The sequence below is a fragment of the Solanum verrucosum genome, unplaced genomic scaffold, assembly GCF_900185275.1.
Source record: "Solanum verrucosum unplaced genomic scaffold, falcon-dt-bn FXZP01000049.1, whole genome shotgun sequence".
Classification (NCBI taxonomy): Eukaryota; Viridiplantae; Streptophyta; class Magnoliopsida; order Solanales; family Solanaceae; genus Solanum; species Solanum verrucosum.
Window position 1 is genome coordinate 2,119,424 of NW_026020221.1, and position 21,442 is coordinate 2,140,865.

At 33.8% G+C, this 21,442-nt stretch overlaps 5 protein-coding genes and 1 non-coding gene across 6 annotated transcripts in view; 4 read left to right on the plus strand and 2 right to left on the minus strand.

Moving 5' to 3' along the window:
• LOC125831393 (FKBP12-interacting protein of 37 kDa) overlaps window positions 1–21,442 on the minus strand; it is a 231,172-nt gene that overhangs the window by 16,556 nt on the left and 193,174 nt on the right. The gene's annotated exons all lie outside the window — the stretch shown is intronic.
• LOC125831385 (L-type lectin-domain containing receptor kinase S.1) lies at window positions 3,137–5,434 on the plus strand. The gene has a single exon (XM_049510586.1). The coding sequence runs from the start codon at window positions 3,296–3,298 to the stop codon at window positions 5,282–5,284; it is 1,989 nt and encodes a 662-aa protein (XP_049366543.1). The 5' UTR covers window positions 3,137–3,295; the 3' UTR covers window positions 5,285–5,434.
• LOC125831798 (small nucleolar RNA U3) lies at window positions 5,987–6,204 on the plus strand. The gene has a single exon (XR_007443206.1). It is a non-coding gene; the product is annotated as a small nucleolar RNA U3 (small nucleolar RNA).
• On the minus strand, window positions 6,312–9,174 carry LOC125831384 (ferric reduction oxidase 8, mitochondrial). Its single transcript, XM_049510585.1, has 8 exons — window positions 8,945–9,174; window positions 8,756–8,849; window positions 8,486–8,671; window positions 8,164–8,401; window positions 7,719–8,046; window positions 7,369–7,627; window positions 6,625–7,286; window positions 6,312–6,547 (listed from the first exon to the last, which is right to left on the minus strand). The coding sequence occupies exons 1-8, from the start codon at window positions 9,093–9,095 to the stop codon at window positions 6,366–6,368; spliced, it is 2,100 nt and encodes a 699-aa protein (XP_049366542.1). The 5' UTR covers window positions 9,096–9,174; the 3' UTR covers window positions 6,312–6,365.
• Window positions 12,999–15,428, plus strand: LOC125831397 (uncharacterized). The gene is made up of 4 exons (XM_049510599.1): window positions 12,999–13,395; window positions 14,456–14,574; window positions 14,714–14,832; window positions 14,999–15,428. Exons 1-4 carry the CDS (start codon window positions 13,185–13,187, stop codon window positions 15,252–15,254), a joined length of 705 nt encoding a protein of 234 aa, XP_049366556.1. The 5' UTR covers window positions 12,999–13,184; the 3' UTR covers window positions 15,255–15,428.
• Window positions 19,193–20,976, plus strand: LOC125831392 (E3 ubiquitin-protein ligase ATL31-like). The gene has a single exon (XM_049510593.1). The coding sequence runs from the start codon at window positions 19,405–19,407 to the stop codon at window positions 20,599–20,601; it is 1,197 nt and encodes a 398-aa protein (XP_049366550.1). The 5' UTR covers window positions 19,193–19,404; the 3' UTR covers window positions 20,602–20,976.

Below are 21,442 nucleotides of genomic sequence, written 5' to 3' on the forward strand. Positions count from 1 at the left end.
TTTCTGACTCCACCCGTGTCAATCCCATCTACTACACCGTATTATGATAAGGTTAGTAAATTTTACAAAGGTGCAATTGTGGAAAAAACTTTAACGTATTATTTTGAGTGCACCCAAATAGATTCACTAATTAGCAGTAAGCTCCAAAATAAAAGGAAGAGAGATAGTTTGGGTCATTTCACATTGGACAGAGACACTAATCCCTTCATACCTTATTGCTTGGAAATTTACAATGCAAAATAAACCTTAGACTTGTCAAATCTCTGACCAAAGTCTCTATGAAATGAGAGGGTCATTTATTGGGCTGAAATATTTGGGGAAAAATAGGCTAATAATGAGTTCAACGAGCCGATGATCTTTCAGTAACAATTTTGAAATTCTATTAGATATGTTATTGTTATCGTTAATCAAACACTTTCTTTTGACAAAAATATTTTAAAATTTTCTAAGGTCGATTTGAGTTATATCTCTATCCAAATTTTAAATGGTTTGAATTAGATAATAAATGAACGAGTCATTAACCCATTCGGAGTCATCTTTTCATATGCAAATTTTACAACCCCTAGTCAGTACCAATTTTCATAAGGTCAGAGTCCAATATGGCAATATTGGGGACCAAAATGACGAATATTTCAATCCCCACTTATTAGACCTTTTCCATTAGAAAAATTAAAGAAGGTTTGAATATTTGATGAGGCAACCCATGTTACGTTGTCCTTTTATTCAAATCGGCCAAGCTAGTTCCTGCATTAGTGGACTGTAATACTACTGCAAAAATGGAATGACCATGATGTTCACAGATACACTTTATCTTTCACAGTGATTATTGGAAATTGCCAAATTCTAGGAATTTGCACACTTGATGTTCATGTACATTACTTAGTTGTAACGAATATAATAGCTTAATATTAAAAGTATATTATTCTCTTTGGATGGGTAAGACATGGATCATGGCATTTGCTTCTTTTTGATAGGTTGTTCTGTCTCATTGTTGTTGTTTTTTTGTCTCTATATAGAGCATTTCAAAATAAGGATTGGGGCTAGCCTTCGTTGGACTTGAAAATTAAAGTGTCATCAACACTTATGTCCCTCATAACGAAAATCCTTTTTTCGTGACATATAAGTATATATTTTCGTATTATAATATTATTTCAAGTAATCAAAACAGGACATTTGTCTAGTAAGTCGTGAAACAGATGTATGTGGTTATAACTAAAAGGACTTTTATACTATTAGTTATATGCGTGTAAATTAAGTAAGAATATAAAAAATTGTGTTCTCATTAATAAAAGAAAATTTTAAGGATTAAGAGAGTTGTTTTGACCAAACTGTAGGTGACAAATGACCTGTTTTGGTTACTGATTCGTGGTGGTTGATTAAATATGAATACATTCAAATTCTTTTCATCGAAAATATCATTGTATATACTATATTAAAATTAATATTAAAATTTCTTAATAAAAATCTAGATTCCGCATCTAGTCAAAATACAAAAGCATCAAAACCAATTCGTGAAAGAAGACTTCAACTTTGAAAATGTCAAACTTTCAAGGCTGACATTTTAAAAAATATGTTCTCTATGCTATCAAACAAGAAAAACGTTATGCTATATATAGCCCATATGCTTGACTAATGTGGTCTTTCATTAATTGATATTTAAGACTTCGCAGCATATATACACTAGAAGAATTGAACAATTCCACTTTTGATATCTTTTTTAATAGAAATAAAAGAAATACTTTGAAGCTCTCGAAATTCAGATTGCTTTAGTTTGTGCATTTATAATCAAACTAAGTGGCATATATTCCTGCTTTAATTTTTTAATGAACAAGATAAAATAAATTATCTAATATGAATATCAAATGCGAATATGTATCTACCAACAATATTCTTATAATATATATGGCCACTATTGACCAGTGAATGTGTTTTCAATCTTAGGTTATGCCATCAATATAGGTGCGCATATTTACACACGACAGCAAACTGCTCTTTCATTGGACATTTGGATTATTAGGAGTGATTTATAATATAATTTTGCGGGATATTATAAAATATGAATTATTTGTGTAACAAATAATAATAATATAGCGATTACTATACGATGGCTCGATGAGCAGTAATGTGGGTTGTTATGCTTTAAATAAGGGAAAAGGGTTTGAAAAATATTTCAACTTTGGCCGAAATTGTTGTTACGATATCAAACTTTATGGAGGACCTTTTACCCCTGCACTATTTAATAGTGTATTTTAAAGGTATATATGTGTCCACGTGGACATATTATTATTTAAAATGATGTAATATTTATGATATCCACGTAGGCACATATATACCTTTAAAATACATTATTAAATAGTACATGGCGTAAAAGGTACTATTAAATAGTACATGGGTAAAAGGTCATTTTCAAAGTTTAGTATCGTAATAATAATTTCGGCCAAAATTGAAATATTTTTCAGATCCTTATCCCTTTAAATTACTTTACATGAATTGTTAGGTAAGAATCCTCTTAATTATATAAAGATATTTTCATCTTTAGATACTTTATATAGCAAGTCATACAAACAATACATAATTTTAGACAAGGATTAATCCAACTATAACAAAATGAATATGAAGTTTATTACTGGTACAAACTTCTTGTATGCAATGTTATGTTTTTGTTCACGTAAATTTAAATGATTGGGGGATTTTTAATAATTACTCTTTTTATTTTAATTTATGAAAAATTATCTAAATACACAATTTATTATATTATATTCTTTAAAAAAATCTACTATTTGGAAAAATTAAAAAAAAAAATTACTCTCTCCTATTTTAGGATACATCACTTTAGTCGAATATCACATTACGCGATGTATTCATTGGATACATCACTATATGCGATGTAACGATCAAATACATCACTATATGCGATGTATTTAGACTTAATATATCATTATACACGATGTTGACCAATGTATCCAAAATTAAAACACGATATATCTAAACATTTTAAGATTTATCAAAATTCTACCAAATTGAAGAGATTTTTTATAATTTGAAAAAGATCATTTGCTTTCTGTAAAATTTCCTTTAATTTATATACGTATGTTTTACCTTTTTTAATCCGTTTAAAGACAAAGTAGGAATCAAAATAATTAGTCAAAGGATGATCAGAACTTAGTCATCTTCATCATTTTCAGAGAAACAGCACTCATCTCTAATTCCCTTCAAAGTACCATGTAATTAACACATAAATTCCCAGTTTCCTTCACAAAATTCTCTTCTTCTTCTTCATGCAAACCCCAACAATATGCCACCATTATCACTGTTCTTCATTCTCATCAACCTTACAATCTTCCCATCCATTTCCGCCGTCGAATTTCTCTTCAACTCCTTTACTGCTAACACCACCCCTGCCCTCAACTTCATCGAGGATGCCCGCCTTGAGCCACCAGTTATCCGCCTCACAAATGACTCCAACCAATTTTCCCTTGGCCGAGCTTTTTACCCATCTCAAATTCCTATAAAATCCGCTTCAAATTCCACTTCAATTTCTTCCTCTTTCTCTACTCAGTTCATCTTCTCTGTACTTCCTGATGATTCCTCTAGTCCCGGATTCGGAATTGCTTTTGTTCTCTCTGCTTCAACTTCCCCACCTAATGCCCTCTCCAGTCAATACTTTGGACTTTTCTCTAACGCCACCGTACACACGGTGGCCCCACTTCTCGCCGTCGAGTTTGATACGGGTCGTAACCCGGAATTCAATGACCCAGATAGAAATCATATCGGGATTGATCTTAACAGCATTGAATCTATTGTTACCCAAACGGCTGGGTATTATAGTTCTTCTGGTAATGATAGTGATTCTTTTGTGCCTTTAAATTTGCGGTCTGGGCAAAATATACATGCTTGGATCGAGTTTAATGGACCTGAATTCGAGATTAATGTTACTATAGCTCCGGCTGGTATGTCACGGCCTGTTAGGACTTTGTTGAGTTATAGAAACCCCATAATTGCGAATTACACGTCTGCCCAGATGTATATGGGGTTCTCTGCTTCCAAGACTCAATGGGTTGAGGCGCAAAGACTTCTAGCTTGGAGTTTCAGTGATTCTGGAGTTGCAAGGGATATTAATACTACGAATTTGCCGGTTTTTCAGCTGGAAAATTCCGGGTCTTCGCTATCTCCCGGTGCTATTGCTGGGATTGTTATTGGTTCTGCGGTTGCTGTGGTGGGTTGTTTATGTGTATTTTATTGGTTTTGGTGGCGTAAGAAGGAAGAAGATGATGTAATTGAAGATTGGGAACTTGAGTACTGGCCTCATAGATTTTCATATGAAGAACTTAGCCAAGCTACAAAAGGGTTTTCTAAAGATGAGCTACTTGGGGCTGGTGGTTTCGGTAAAGTATACAAGGGAACATTTGCTAATAACACAGAAGTGGCAGTGAAATGTGTGAACCATGACTCAAGACAAGGAATTAGGGAATTCATGGCTGAGATATCTACTATTGGAAGGCTTCAACATAAGAATTTAGTACAAATGAGAGGGTGGTGTAGGAAGGGGAATGAACTTATGATTGTGTATGATTACATGCCTAATGGGAGTTTGAATAAATGGATATTCGATAAGCCGGAGAAGGTTATGAATTGGGTAGACCGGAGGAGGGTCCTAGCTGATGTTGCAGAGGGGTTGAACTATTTGCATCATGGTTGGGAACAAGTTGTTGTACATAGGGATATTAAATCTAGCAATGTTTTGTTAGATAGTGAAATGAGAGGGAGATTGGGTGATTTTGGCCTAGCTAAGTTGTATACTCATGGTGGTGTCCCTAATACTACTAGGGTAGTAGGTACTTTAGGGTACTTGGCACCTGAAGTGGTGACAAGGGCTAACCCAACTGCTGCTAGTGATGTTTATAGTTTTGGGGTGGTGGTTTTGGAGGTGGCATGTGGGCGAAGGCCGATTGACTTTGGGAATGTGTTGGAGGAAGAGGAAGTGTTGATTGATTGGGTTAGACAAAAGTACAGGGAAGGGCGATTATGTGAGGCAGCAGATAAAAGGATTAAGGGGCAGTGTTCAGAGGAAGAAATGGAAGCTATGTTGAAACTAGGACTTACATGTTGTCACCCTGATCCTCTCCGTCGACCTACTATGGGGGAGGTTGTTGCTGTATTGCTTGGTGAGAATGTGGATGCAACGCCAAATGAGTTGATCGTTGAATTAGCACCTAGTGAAAACAACACGAGAGATAGAAGCGACTGGTCAACTGAGGAATCAGAACCACTTTCGGCTGTGTAGATATTATACTTTTGTTTCCTTTATTGTTGAATCTCTTTCATCCCTTGAAATTATTGTTTAAAGGTTTGTTCTTTGTATTGTTCTTACATGCTTTTGAACTTTAAACTTAGCATTAGTTGTAAATAGTTATGGATATGCAATTACTCAAGATATCAAACTGCTATGTCTTTGCGCTACCTTAAAGGGTCAACATCCATGGCAATTAGCAAACGTCTATACGCATTAAGATTCACCTCGGTGGAATAACGGTGAAGGGCTAAAGTGGGCTAACTTACTGCCAATCTGGATACTCATATTTACTCTTTTCACCATTGCATGTTGAGACCCTGGATGAATCCATGACTTGAATTTCATAATGATATATGTCTAACTGGAGGATTTTGGTTTGATAGTCAACCTTTGAAATGGTTAAGTAAAACAAAACTGTGTAATGCCTATTTTTGGGTTGATTTCTATTTAAAGATTGACTTCCATGTACAGCAATCGATTGTGTTTCATAAAAACCAAGAACGACAAAGTAATCTTGTTTTTTCTATTCAGTTAATTGATTAGCTGACGAGAAAATCTGAGCAGATCTCATTGATTTTGCGAGTTAATGACACTGTCTGTTATAAGCGAATGAAGTTCCGGCCCGCTCTACCACATCGCTAGTTGAACTCAGAAATGAACCATTGAAAAATCTTCCAACCGCAATAGTTGGGCACGACCTTACTTGAACAGGATCTGTTCTATAGGCTCGTACCATTGTATCCTTGATTTCTAAGGAGACAGGAAACCAAGTTTGGTGGATGAAATTTGGCCATGAGACTAGAGCGTGACTAACAGCTTTGGTGTGGTCCTTGGGCTTACTTGCGCAGTAGATGATCGTTCTCAGGCCTCTCGAGGGTCTCTGGGGTGGTCTCTTGGCTTTCTGACAGACTTCTAATTCTTTTTTTTTTAATCAAACTTTATAATATAGTATTTTACTATCATATATATGGTGACATTCATAACAGGTTTGTATTGAATCCTTTTCGTAATACTCGGATTTTTATTAAGTTGATTTGTAGAGAATGTGCTCGACGGATGTTCACAAAGAGTATTAGAGACTGAAATTTAACGAATGAAAGCTGAAAAATGGTTTATGATCTTGTCCTCCACTTTGAAAACCGTTAGAGATTAGCTGACAAGTTGTTGCTACCGATTCTTTCAATGTCTCAGGCCCACAAACGAAGACGCCAATATTGGATCCTTTGGATTCATTAGCAAGTTGGGAAAAGATATCTGTAAATTTTCAACATGTTAGAAGGCCAATAGTTTGGAAGTTAAATTGTTCAAAGCAAGATGTATTTTGTACATACCTTTAAAGTTTGGTCTTGCTCCATAATGGATTTCGTGTTGATCGAAAACTCTGTTTGCTCCTGTTGGAGTCATTGCTTTACTTTCTTTTTCAGAAAATGATGGAATTTCTTCTCTTAGCCTCTTCCATCTCCATATGGTAGCCACCAAGGTGCCGGATATTAACGCTAATGCAAACGAGCATATGAGAAGAATGTCCACTACTGAAGTAGCAGTTTTCTGTTCAGATGACTTTTTATCAGGCTTGATAAAAACATGGTTGGAGATGATAAGGAATGCTAGGAAAACAACAGACACCACCAAAATCAGGACGGACATCCATTGTAAGTTCTCAAGTCCATATATTGCATGACCGGGACGATTGTTGGTGAAATGAATGTTCTGTATTTTTGGGACCTCGTTTAGCACTTCTCGCAGCGATCTGTTGGATTGGTGTTCACGTGTCACAAACACTTTCAGTTGTAGATAATGTTGTTCTGCATCGAAAACATATGGTAGAACTGGATCTAACAAGCAGATGCCTTGGGAGTCTTTTGTAGTGTAGACAAGCTGTATTTTTATAGGTAATACATTTTTGCTACTTCTTGTAGAGGCAATTTCTTGCAGAATGCTCAAAAATGGTGTAACCCCAATTCCACCCGCAACTAGAAGTAGACTATCGTATCTGCGGAAGATTCAACAAGTAATTATATATGGGAAAAGATGAAAACTTGATTTACAAACGTGGAAGAACATCATTTTGTTACCTCAGAAAGTCCATTGATGAAGGTCCATAAGGGCCTTCTGTTGCTACTTGAAAGAACCTCATTTCACCAGCTTCTGAATCAGGCTTTGAATGTAGCATATTACAGAGAGTGCTTGTCCACCTTCCCTCAGCTTTGATCAAAATAGAGATGGTGTGTTTATCTACTTTCGAGCTAGAAGTTATGCTAAAAGGATGCCATTGAAAATTCGAAATCCTTGGAATCTTGATAAAAATCACGCTTGTTGGTGCATATGTCAACCCTGAAATAGTGTGTTAAGTACGTGATTATTTAGGACCACGAAAGCATATCAGTAGCTTTTTAAAATTGGAAAGAGATTACTGATATTGTACTTGGATCTTTTGGTAGAGTCAACTCAATGGCTTTGGAAGGAAAGATTCGAGCAGAAAGAATATACGTTTCTGGCCTTGACTGAATCATTCGGAGTATCTTGTCAAGGCAAAACAAAAAAAAACCAGGCAAAACCATGTAGAAGTGGCGATCTCCAGTATGAAACAGGAAAAAAACCAAGAAAACTATATACAAGTGATGTGTGTAATAGAAGATCTCGAATCGTTTCCTTCTTATCTGTGGGAGTGATGTGATCCAGATGACCAATCCTGTAAGAAGAGTGATCTCCCCCGCAAGGTAAATACGCCCTGTCTTTTGCCATCTCCACATCTATTTTTTTTCTCCATATAAAACAAAGACTTAGATAGTAAGTAGCAAAGCATAGACACATATGTTCGAACTAAATTGAAAAAGGAAGTAATGGTCAAAATGATCACATAAGGTTACCTCATCTCCAAGGTGATGTTTGATACCCCATATTAGTAAAGTACCTCCACCATGTAATGTACCAAATAATATCATTGCTGTCCCAAGCCATATGTGATATCTCACCGAAGCTTCAAATTGGATGCCAAGTATTCGAAATACTGACATTCCCCTCAAGATGGGAAGAAGAAGAAGAGCTAAGCAAGTTTCTGCTAATAAACCACTCCTAGTTGCCACTCTAAATACTCTGTATTGCCATCTGTAAACAAACGCGTTTGAAAGTATTACCAAATGATATATATATATCATATCTTGCATGGAATATAGGAATATATATACTTACACAGACAAAGTGAATGATTTCATTGGTACCATCTTCTTGAAGTCATTGGAGATGCGAACATAGAATGTCCATGCTAGAAAGATGACGAATAGACATACAGCAAGGATTTCAAAACCAGACAGAATGCCTATGTACTTATTCACAACTACTGGATTGGAGAGAACAGATAGTGAAGACCGTCCTTTCCTGTCAACCAAATTCCGCAGAGGTAAGGTTTGCATACACTCTACTCTACTTGTTATTATGTTTATATTGAAGCAGCATACATACCTGCTGATTGGTTCCTTCTGTTTCAGTGCCAAGTAAACAAAACCAACTATAGCTATAGCAATAACAGGAAAGGTATAGACCGCAAAATTAAGACCTGAAAGACCTCAAAAGACAAAAAAATGTCATTAAATTAACACTTCTAGTACATGAACATATAAATTAATTTGAGTTTGGAAATTAGAACTTGACCAGATTGGGTTAAGAATGAGGCTGATGCCTTTTTTTCTGCAAGCTTCCAAGTTTTAGTCCATAGTTGTGTGGGCTTGAGAAGCCAAACAGATAGCCATCCAGCAAATATCAAGAAAAGTAGCAATTTAAGGAGAGAGGAAATTTTAGTCATGTTTTAAAAAGAGCTGACTTATGTGCTTAGAATATAACGAATTTTGTGTCTATATAAAGTATACATCGGTCATTTGGTTGGTGAGACTGAAAAAGTAATTCAGAAAATAAAAATAAATCCAACAATATCTCACATAAAGTAACAATCAAATTTATCTTTGTTTGGATGGTTGATAAAGATTGTTTCATGTATCCTACATTCCTACTGTACAACGCTTTTAAAAAAAATATGTAACGCTCGAAATCTGAAGTAAATTGTGAATTCCTTAATTACTAAGTCAATTTCCAATCTTGTGTTCAATTAATTCAAAATTTATATATACACTAAACACTTAAAAAAAAAAAAAAGAGTACCTTATATATAGGGTATAATATAATTTTTTTGCTGAGAGGGTAAGGGTGTCCTAGATCCGCCCCTATACATAATGTTACACATTAACAATTTGAAAAATGAATCTAAAAAAAACTAGGTATGGAGTAGAGCAATAAAACAAAGGTAAGATAAATATTAAATATGATAAGTAGATAAAAGATAAATACAAAATGGGAAAAAAAAATGTTATCACGATCACACCAAACCAATGGCAACATAAAATGAGACTTGTTTACGATAACACTAATCTCACTTTTGATTTATAAATAACATTGAAAGAATTGTCACGGAAAAATCAAAATAAGAGAGATAAGTGTAATATCGTAAACCACAAGAGAAGTTAGTGTTATTAACCCAAATCTAAAGGGAGGTCTTTGAAATTATGCCTTTATTTTAACATTAAACATATATTTCAAACATAAACCTATCTTATATACTTTTTCTGTTCATTTTTATATGTCACCTTTTTAAATTGCACTTACATTAAGAAATTAAGTAACTTTACCCTTCTACCCTTATTTAATGTTTTCTTAAGTCAACTTTTCAATAAATGATGAATATGTTAGATTTCAAAAATTAAAATGCATTTGGATGACTATTTAAATTTTTGAGTTTATTTTCAGAATTAAATTTTATAGAATAGTGAATGGAGAGAGTAATTAATCAAATGTATGAAGTACTCTCATGAATATTAATTACTTATTTGTTTTCCTAGGTTGGTCAAAATATATATTTTCAAGACTACTTAACTACTCTATCAAGGGTATAATAGGAAAAATATTATAATTTATGCATTGATTTTATGAAATGACAAGTATTATGATCTAATTATTTATAGAAAATGATACATATAAAAAGGAACGGAGAGAGTATATATTATCATTTTAAGTAAGATAGAATGCAAAATAACATAAACTTCAAATACAGAAGTAGCAACCAAACAATATACTATCAACTTCTCAGTAACATTTTCAACTTAAACTCCAAATACTACTTCTTCTTTTCTTTTTTTTTTCAAATTTCAATCAATATCAGTATTAGCTAGAAACAATGTATCTATTACCCCATTCTTAATCGAATAATAGAAAGAAAGAGAAATTAGTGTTGCACGCTGCACAATCCATCAATTTTAGAATCAATTATTCCATAATAACCAGTTAAGACTGAGATTAATGGTTATGGATAATGATGCCATCAACTTATGACATTTGTGATGGCTTTCAGCATGGGAATATATCTTTGTTGAGTGGATGTTATTATCAGCACATCCATTCATTACAGAAGAAGCAATTTGCAGTAGTAGTGGATACATGGTCCACTCCACGGTCCAACCCCACTATTGATACAGCTTTTGTTATCTGCTTTGTCCGCAACGATCAAGATCCAACAAGATACTCTAATCTAGCTGGTTGACTATAACTCACTTATTGCAGTGGCGGATCTAGGGCTTTTGGGTGGGAGTTTTCGGGAACCCAATAACTTTTGCACAGATCCTATATTTATTTTGAAAAAAATAAGAAATAGGTGTAGGGAATCTAGTAGCAGAAATGGAACTCATCACTTAAGTTTTGCTGCTCTCCCTCTTGGGGACTTATAATAATTTTCGATCAGTAGGAATTCATAAACTTCAAATTTTGAATCCGACGGTGGGTTATTAAGTGAAATGATAGACGACGGGATTGCAACTGGCAAAGATCATGTTAACAAGACAGAACAGTGAGTTACTGATATTTGCTTCTAGTTGCGCCAGCACAAAGAATTATTTTTCGTGATGTCAGTTACTAGAGAATATACTACAAGTGGATGGTTCTAACAAAAACGTGGTTGGTTAGATAACCCATAAACTATGTTATAGTACTTTGTGATCATTCAGATGTTTAAAAAAATCAGTTAGCGTGACATTTGCACCAAAATATGTCTCTCTGCGTATCTAAAAGTGCTTCAACAGAATACTTTAGTGGAAACTCAGATGAACAAGACTAGCAATTTGGAAAGTAGATGAAGAATAGGTATAAAGTGTATATATATGCCAAGTGGTTGCTGAAGACAGCAATTGGAGATGTACTTGTTGAATAACACTGGTGATTACTTTTTGTTGTATAGTTTAAGCACTTTGGTAGTTTGATATTCTGGTGTCTTAAACGTGGAGGAACCACACTAATCCATCTTGAATTTAGTGGTTAAAATCTACTGCAGTGATTCATGAACCACACTAATCCACACAATGCCTTAGGATGGGATAGCCTTAAAAGTGAAGGCCGAGTTGAGACGAGGAAAGGCTTACAGTTGGAAGAAAGGGGTAACAAGCACACCTAGAGAGCACAATTGAGAGTTTTTTACTAGTTTACCGGATCAAAGTTAAAAAGAGAACAACTTGGATGAACAGTTAAAGAAAGATGGGGGGTTATGTATTAGCAAACGGACAAAATGTTTATGTTTTCCTGTCCTCAGAAAAACCAAGGAAACCATGTGGTCATTATTAGGAACAGACAAATGGAAATTAGCAAACCAATTTCTAAACCAGAGGGAAGATAAAGCTTCAATTTTTTTCTGATTTTCACACTAATTGATTCCAAATTAAGCATAACCATGGAATTTTGCTTAAAGACCAAATAGTTTCAGGGATACTGCTATGATCAGAAGATGTTTATGATCTTAATCTATCTAATTAGCCTCGGCTGATATTTTTGTTTCTCAATCTTGTTCCATATAGTACTATTTTTCGGATGTTTTTTTCTGGGATCTTCACACAAATAGCTAGACAGATTTACTGTTTATCTTTTCTAGTTGGTATACATCGATTATTGATGATTATACACATATTGTACATATATTATACATATTATTAGTTTAATCATTTGGGTGAACGGCTATATAGGTTAATTCTTCAAAAATATATGGCATACTGGAATTTTGTGTGCAGAAAAGATCGGTCAAGGGATATCTGAAGTAGATGGCGTGGTTGATTAAGGTATTGCTCTTCAAACAGAAGATAGACCAGTAAATACAAAGTTTGTACTTCTCTTATGAAAATCTTATCATCATTCATGTTACATAGTACAATCTTGCCTGAGAAATTCGAACTCCCACCACAATTTTCGGCATTTCAAGAGCATGTTTGAGATATCTTGCATATGAGAAAGATCATTGTTATGAAATATTTAGTGTGGAAAACATCACTAGCAGGAAATGAAAATCCAAATGGTAGTAACTAGTAAGTACTACCAATTGGCATGCATTTTTAGGACATCATAGTATGGTCCAAAATTACTTTAAAAAGAAACTAGATGATTCAATATATTCCCTCTTATATCGCTATCTGAAGTCGGTCCAAAGGAGAAAAAATAGGAGGGGAAAAGGCATGTCTCACTAGAGAAATAGAAAGCAAAGTTCTCTTCTTTATTTTTAACACAAAAGGCACATATAGAATGTGACATGTCCAGTAAGCCTGCAAATGTTGACAAAAAAAAAGGGACCAAACTTTTTCCTTACTTTGTGTCTTCGATAGCGATGACTTTGCTTCTTTACCTCATATCCAGTTAATTCCATATGCTTTTAATATTTGTTTCCTTCTTCTATTTCTACTCCCTTTTTATTAAGTCCACATTGTTTATCTTTACACCCAGTCCCCACTAAACCATTTGCTTTTTCCCTTTTTGAACTGGTAGAGATGAGGGACTGAGAGTAAAGTTCACTACTTGCATTATTGAGAAAGAGATGTCTTGGGAAATCGAAGAGATCGGAGAAGATAGCAAGAGTGAAGTGATTGGCAACAACAAAGATGGAGGAGTGATCAATGATGTTTATGTAGCAGTTGGCAAGAATGACATGTATGTTCTTCAATGGGCACTTGATCATGCCATCTCTCCGGGAATTCGCGTTTGCCTTGTGCATATTTTTCCTCCCATTACCTACATCCCTTCACCAGGTAACTTTTATTTGTCATTTTTAATTTTATGAATTTGATGCTTCTTCCAAAACAGCCGCGCAAATATAGAAAAATAGTGGTATTGTTCCCAAATCATATTTTGACTTGTGATCAATCCATAGATGCCAATAGAAAATAAATAAGTACTCAAAGCAAGTACATATTCGAGAATCTTAGAACGATGTATTCAAGAAAACAGGGGAATGTCAAGTTGGGATGATCAATAAATCAAGCAAAATAGGTAATTCAAGATCATGAACAGTATTTTCAATCACATGAATTCGAAATTTAACGTTCTGTTACAAAAATAAACATTAATTTGAATCGGAAATAAAGCCTTAGAACCCTAAACAGACCCGTATACAAGCTAAATTGTGCTAATAGGTCGATACCCTAAAAGATGCAGGGCAATCAAATAGTGCTAGGTTCGTTTAGACATGATCTGAAATTAGATTGATTTGAAGTTCAAATTTTGAACATGCAATTTGGATTTTTAAAATTGTACTTTTCTCATAAACATGAAAACCCTCAAGTTGTGAAAACTATCAAAATTTCTCTAATTCTTATACAATCTTACCCAATGAGCAAATCATACTTTATAAATAAGATATCAGAATATCCTAAAGCGCCACATTGATAAATGGCATATTTCCATGTTTCTTTTATAAATAAATGTATGTAATCACAAACTTGAAATCATGATCCCGAATCCATGTCCAAACGCCTAATTGTTGATGAATACGCCTAGTTTCTCTCAAGGTGAGCCAACCTAAAATCTGGTGCTTCTAACCTTGTAGTAGCTTACGACAAAACTAAAAAGCTGCCTACCTTGACAAGAAGCATAACTTATGGTTGGGACAATGTATCTGGTCTTTTTGTCAATTAAGTGGTTAGGTGAGAGTAAATAAGTAATTTTTTTGCACATTGCATCATCTGTATTCCAATTATGGTTCTTGAACAAATTTTAGCCAAAAAGGGGGAAATTTAATCAAGTAAAAGCCAAAAATAACAGAGGACCTGCTGACCAACTTGTTTAACAAATTGAATTTTGTATTGAAAGTTGGCAAGTTATCAAGTAGCCAACTGACCAGAGAGCAGGTGCAAGCTTACATCAATGAAGAGAGCAACAGGCGGAAGAATCTCTTGGAAAAATACATCCGCCTATGCAATGATGCCAAAGTAAGTTACATTATTTGCAAAATCCTCAATTGCCCGATTTAGGGGGTTAATTTTTCATATGGTCAATCAACTAATAGTTATTATCCGAGAAATGAACGGTCAAATTAAGAGTTTGACATTTTATAACTGGGGACTGCAGGTACCAGTAGATACTGTACTTGTGGAGAGCAAATCACCTGGCAAAGCATTACTTGATCTAATCTCTGTTGTCAATGTTACCAGCCTCATTATTGGAACTAAACGATCACTTTCCACCATGTAAACATCTTCTCTGTTACACCTCAATTTGATTAATTTACAATAACTGTGAGTAGAGGTAGAGCCACATACACTAAAGGCTGGTCAATTGAACACCTTCGTCCAAAAACAAAATTACTTTTCGTTTTGAACATTCTTAGTGAATTATTATTTATATTTGTTTCAGACGAGTGATGAAGGGACATGGAATAGGAGAATATGTTCAAAAGAATGCACCGGCTTCCTGTCAGGTTAACGTCGTTGGTGAAGAAGGCAAAAAGATTAAGAAGAGTGAAGTGGTGCAGCTAAAAGGCAATTATTCCAATTCTCCTTCACTTGTGCATAGCCGGAGTCAGCCGGAGATTGCTAAACAATCTAACAGGAATTTATTTGAATGGATGTGTTTTTCTCCCAAGTTCCATGGAGACGTTGGAAGTAAATAAAGAGAACACAGAGACGAATTCAAAATTTGAGTTAAACTTAATGCGTAACTAATGGAGTACTACTATATCAAATTTGGCTTTCTGTTTTTTTTCTCAAATCTTATTGACAATATTTTTTCTATTTCCAAAAGTTTTAACCCGACACATCTAGCTAAAGTTAAAGAATTTCGAATCATCCCCTTGCAACTGTTAGCATGTGGTTATATTCCTTAAGAATTGGATGCCACAAGGCTGCTCTCTACATTTGCAACCACTTTTGATTATTTATATCATTTACTAACATTTTTCACATAGACTCTTATTATCTATTACTTACTCCCTCCGTCCCTTTTTAGTTGTCCACTTTAGAAATGACACACAGATTAAGGCAACAATGATTAGCACAGTGAAGTTACAATTTTACCCTTATGACAACTTTTTCACTTCAAAATTACAACCACTTATTTGAATTAAAGTGAAATAAATTGGAGGGAAACAACATACACTTTTACAATTTTCAAGAAGTGTAAATAAGGGTATAATAGGAAAAAATTTGTTGTCCTTTCTTGATTTGTCAAAATGGACAACTAAAAAAGGAAATATGGACAAGTAAATAGGGACGGAGGGAATAATTATTACTTATTATTTGGTCAATTAAAATCGAGAACTATCACAAATGGCGGCCTCGTTAATTTACTTTGTATTTCAACAACACGACTGACTGAACGAATAGGCATGTGCTAGTCTGCTAGACTTGAACAGTAATTCACATTTAGTATATATCGTAATCAAATTTATACAACACATAACATAATGTCAATGACCACACTTCTCACCAAAGAATTAAATACTCTATAAAGTTCTTCTTTTTGTTGCAGTAAATTACAGGGATAAGAGTCTGAAAAATACCTCAATTTTGGTCAAATTTGTTGTTGCGATACTAAACTTTCATGAGGACCTATTACCTCCCTAGACTATTTAATGGTGTATTTTTTACTCCCTGAACTATTTAATAGTGTATTTTAAAGGTATATATGTGCCCACGTGGACACATTACTTTTTATAATTTTACATTAATTTTTATGTCCACGTGGGCAAATATATGTGTTTAAAATACGGTATTAAATACTCTAGGGATGTAATAAGTCCTCAGGAAAGTTTAGTAGCGCAACAGCAAATTCGATCAAAGTTGAGATATTTTTTAGACCCTTATCCCTAAATTATATAATGGTACCAAAAAGCATTCTGACAATTTGAAAAGAAAAAAGAATTTAATGATTTTATCATGCCCAATAATCAATCAAAAGGTTGTTTTTAATTATTCGATAAAAAGGTCAAAACTATTCTTATATAAAATAAAACAACTTTGTCATATGTCTTGTTTAAAATAGATGTTAGTCAAGTAAATAAAAAATATACTCCCACAAGTTTACTAGCTCAAAAATGTTTTTTTTCATTAATGAGCCTTCTAGAACAGGGATGAAAGGTCAATTTTGATTTTGAACTACTCAAAATGGTACAATTTTGTCCTTGTTTAGTGTTTGAAATACGCGTTCTTAATAAATATTAAAAAAATGAGCAATAACTCATATGGAAAATTATGGGACTACTTTGACTATTTTAAATGACAAAACTAATAAAGTATTAATTTTATGTAATTTAAAATTTAATTATCACTTATAAGTGGTAATTATATTAATTAAAAATATGTACTAAGTTTCATTTCAAAACTATTACACCCTCGATTGAAACTTACGCATGACTTAAAGTTATACTAAGTCATATATCAATTTTGTTCGTCATGAACTTGAGAAAATTAGAAAACACAGATGCGGAGCTGATTTAAGAATCTTTAAAAACACTTAAAAGGAAACATATGCAAATAGGGTGGCCGTTCGATATTCGCAAATTTTGGATTTGGTAATTTGATAATTGATAGTTAAAAGTCGATATCAAATATTAATTTATTAATTTTAATTCAGTAATTCGGTAATTGGTAAATTAAACTTTGATTTGATACAGTATTCAGTAATACCGTATTGAAGTTATAGCCGATTGTAATACAAATTTAATAGAATTTCTCCAACTATTTTTATGTTTGTATATAAAGGCACGATATAATAGAAGATCAACAAGTAAGAAGACATTAAGAAAAGCGAATTGATACAACTAAAAGACATATATATTTCGGTTGTTTATGTTTATTCTTTAATTTTCTCTTTGGACTTGTACTAATGAGTAATAGACATGTTGATATATGGTCTTTATTAAGTAAATAATTCGATATTCGGAAAAATACCAAATGCTGCTACTGTCTCATACCAAATCTAAATCCGAATATTATAATTCTAAAATTTACTTTCGAATACCACGTCGAATATCGAATTACAGAATACCAAATTATCAAAAATTTCGATTCAATTCAATAATTCGATTTTTGATATTTTATACCCAATCCTACATTGGAGAAATTATACAATATCTACTCAGAAGAAGAAAGTAGATGTGCAGAGAACTTGAACTTTAAAAAAAAAAGTATTTTGCAAAAGAAATTGGAAATTAATTTGTCTTAATTTCTTACTAAATATATACAAGTTGGGCCAAATCGGATAAAGTGGGTATAGTTAAGCTATAAACGATGAATTAGATAGCCGAATAGTTTTCCTTTTTTATAATTATCCAATTAAACGAATGATCAGCAGCACCCCTAATTGGAATTCTGTAGCGACTTTTAACTAAGAAATAAATACACAATTGGTCCAAATAATGGAAGTAAACTAAACAATTAACCATTTAAAAATAATTTCCAAACACATGGAGCCATCCATTATGACCGCCGTTGCTTTTAGGTTCTAGAACATCGAAGCAGCCAGTCCTTTAGACCTCGTTTGGCTGGTTGTACTCATTGCGTCGTGTAATACGATACTATTAGTTTAAATATAATATTTATATAAATAATTATTTTAAATATATTATATTATATCGCTTAATTTCATCTTAGATGACAATAAAAAGTTTCATTTTATATGATTGTGTCATTATTCTATTTTATACTATATTTTATCGTTTCATAGTAATTTTATCTGTATCATAATTTATTTAGTAGGTTTATCATAATGCACACATTATGTAATGACATAAAATAATATAATTTATTTAAAAGTTATATTTATTAAAATAATACAATACGATATAATATAATATAAGTCAATATATAATATAATACATTGTAATACATAATGAAATAATATATAACAACCGAGAGAAGACCCAAAATAGTCATTTATCTTTGGATTAAGACTCAAAGTCATCCTTGAGTTTTTACATGAAGCACTAATAGTTCCTCGTGTTTACAATATTGGTGCACTTTTGGTCCTTCCCTAAACTTTTGCCTATTTTTTAACATTAATTTTGTCCATAATTTTATGTAAGGAATGTCTCATCGTCTTTTTCTATATTTAATAGAAATAATAACTCTATGTGAGAGAATGTGAGAAGAAGAACACCTTATTATGTTCATTAGAAATATTAGTGCAGCTAAATTAAGAACATTTTAACATATGACATTGCAAGAAAAGAAAAATTTGTACTATTGCACGTGAAATCGTCGTGATGAACCTCTCGACTTTATGTGCAATACAATTTTTATTAAACAAAACAAAATGTTTTTCTTCTCACAATCTCTCACATGAAGTCATTATTTCTAATAAATATATAAAATGACGATTAAACATTCCATACATATAGATAAAATTAATGTTAAAAAATAGGCAAAATTTTGAAAGAGGACCAAAAGTACACCAATATTGTAAACATGATGAATTATTAATGCTCCATGTGAAAAATAAAGAATGACTTTGAATCTTAATTCAAAGATGAGAGACTATTTTGGATCTTTTCTCCGTAACAACCATTCAAACTGCGTTTTAACCAGATTATCCAAGAAGCTGCCTTTCCCCCTGAAAGTCAAAATTTTCCTCTTTATCTTTTTCTTCCTCCAATAATACTCTTTTATATTCTACAACTGACTTTTCCCGACTCAATAGAAAATACTCTTTCCTCTGTTTCGTTTTTATATTATATATATATATATATAAACCCAAAATACTCAACACCCTAGATTCATTACTCCGCCTACTCCGGCCGGCAAAAATTCCCACTAAAAGCTGCCATGGTTAACTTTAAAGCTATTTCCGTTAATCTCTTCCTATTAGTATTACTATGTCCGGCGTCAGCTCAGCCATCAAATTCCCCTGATTCCGAGAATCGGTTCGAGTACCCGACTGTCAGTCCTGCTATGGCTATTATCATAGTGATACTCATTGCTGCTCTATTTTTCATTGCCTTCTTCTCAATTTACATACGCAACCGCGGTGCAACTAACGGAAGCATCCGTCAAACCTTCTCCATGCGACGGCGTACTGCTGCTACTACTCGTGGACTTGAAGATTCCGTCATCGAAACTTTTCCTACCTTTACTTACGTCGAAGTAAAGGATCATCATATTGGGAAGGGAGCTTTGGAATGTGCGGTGTGTTTGAACGAATTTGAAGATGACGAAATGTTGCGTTTGATCCCGAAGTGTGATCACGTTTTTCACCCTGAATGCATCGATGCTTGGCTCAAATCTCATGTAACTTGCCCTGTTTGCCGAGCTGATCTTACTCCTAAACCTGATGAACCGGTGCCGGTTCAAACTCCTGAGACGAACCGGGAATTGGGGCAAGAACAGGAGAATTTGCAGCAAAATAACGAAGTTTCGATTCAAATAGAGGTAGAGGAGGATTTGATGTCACAGCAAGAGGAGAGCTCTGTTAGACCAGAAGTTAAACGAAATTTGAGTTTCAACGCGGCGAACCGGCCGCCGAGGTCTTTTTCTGTGAAGAGACCAAAGATGTTCAGCAAATTCAGGTCACATTCGACCGGTCACTCATTAGTGGTACCAGGGGAGAATTTAGACCGGTACACTCTTAGATTGCCGGAGAAGGTGAGGAAAGATGTAATGGACCGGGCTCTACTAAACCGGACAAGGAGCTGCGCAGTCACGCTACCAAGACACGGTAGCACCACAAGAGGGTACAGAGCCGGTCCGGGAGAGGGAAGCAACAGAGGTACAAGGTCATTCAAGAGAATTGACCGGTTCGACCCGGAAGCAAAATCAGACCGGTGGTTTCTCAAGATTGCACCACCATTCTTTACCAGAGGTTCATCAATGAAGTCACCAAAAGTAAGAGCTGATAACGAAGAAGCATCCACATCCCGTAGTAATGTGAAAGTAGCAGTAAAAATGCCGTCCTTCAAATGCCTGGAGCCGAAAGGTGATGAACCGGGTTTATTGGCAAATGACTCGGCTCGATCTCCGGTTTAAAGAATGTGGTAATTTCTGACTCGGGTTTAATTAAGCGTGGCGGAAAGGGAAAACTTTTTGTTCGCCGGCAAATGTGGAGAACGCGTGGTCGATGCTAATGGGCTGGGCCCACCAACCTTTGAAACTTCCGCTATTGACTTTAATGTACATATATATAATGTCAAAAGTTGAATTCAAGGTTTTTGATTTCTAGAATATTCTTTAAAATGTTGATTAAATTTTATTATTTAAAAAACAAATAATTTTCAACTTTGGGTTTATCTGGGGTGATGAGATGGTGTTCAATAGTGTGTGTTTATCTAGATGGATGATGTAATACCCTAAACACAATGTAATTATTCTATGTCTGTTACTTTGTTCTTTGATTGATAGAGATATGATGGTTTTCCTCTTATTTTAAAGGTTTTAATGCATAATTTAATCCTTTTATTTTTCATGATATTCGATTTAGATTTTTGATCTAAGTTTTATTTCAATTGAACATCTCAACTCATAATAAAATGATTTAATTAGATATTTTTTATATTTAATTTTAATTTTGTGTGTATTTTCGTTCGTCTATTAGGTATAGTTAAGTTAATTACATAAAATATATCATTACTTCTAATCATATACATTCATCTAAAAGCTGTATAATTCCATGCATTTTCTACTTTATTAAAGTCGAGGGGTTCAATTGCGAATTTGAGGGCTGACCAAGTGTGTAAAGTCTTCAAATTTTCAATCTCCTTCATGAAAGGCGTAACTTTAACTATTGTAAATCAACGAGTTGGAATTGGTCTTAGTTTATTAGTTTGCATTTAGTTGTTCAAAGAAAGTAACATCAAAGTCAAATTAATAA

Excerpts from the sequence above, each read along its gene's own strand:
- LOC125831385 (XM_049510586.1), top strand. The coding sequence starts at position 3,296 with ATGCCACCATTATCACTGTTCTTCATTCTCATCAACCTTACAATCTTC.
- LOC125831384 (XM_049510585.1), bottom strand. The coding sequence starts at position 9,095 with ATGACTAAAATTTCCTCTCTCCTTAAATTGCTACTTTTCTTGATATTT. Across the intron at positions 8,402-8,485 it reads AAATCATTCACTTTGTCTGT|ATGGCAATACAGAGTATTTA; the intron begins GTAAGTATATAT and ends GTTTGTTTACAG. Across the intron at positions 7,628-7,718 it reads GACTCTACCAAAAGATCCAA|GGTTGACATATGCACCAACA; the intron begins GTACAATATCAG and ends ACACTATTTCAG.
- LOC125831397 (XM_049510599.1), top strand. The coding sequence starts at position 13,185 with ATGTCTTGGGAAATCGAAGAGATCGGAGAAGATAGCAAGAGTGAAGTG. Across the intron at positions 13,396-14,455 it reads TACCTACATCCCTTCACCAG|TTGGCAAGTTATCAAGTAGC; the intron begins GTAACTTTTATT and ends TTGTATTGAAAG. Across the intron at positions 14,833-14,998 it reads AAACGATCACTTTCCACCAT|ACGAGTGATGAAGGGACATG; the intron begins GTAAACATCTTC and ends TATTTGTTTCAG.
- LOC125831392 (XM_049510593.1), top strand. The coding sequence starts at position 19,405 with ATGGTTAACTTTAAAGCTATTTCCGTTAATCTCTTCCTATTAGTATTA.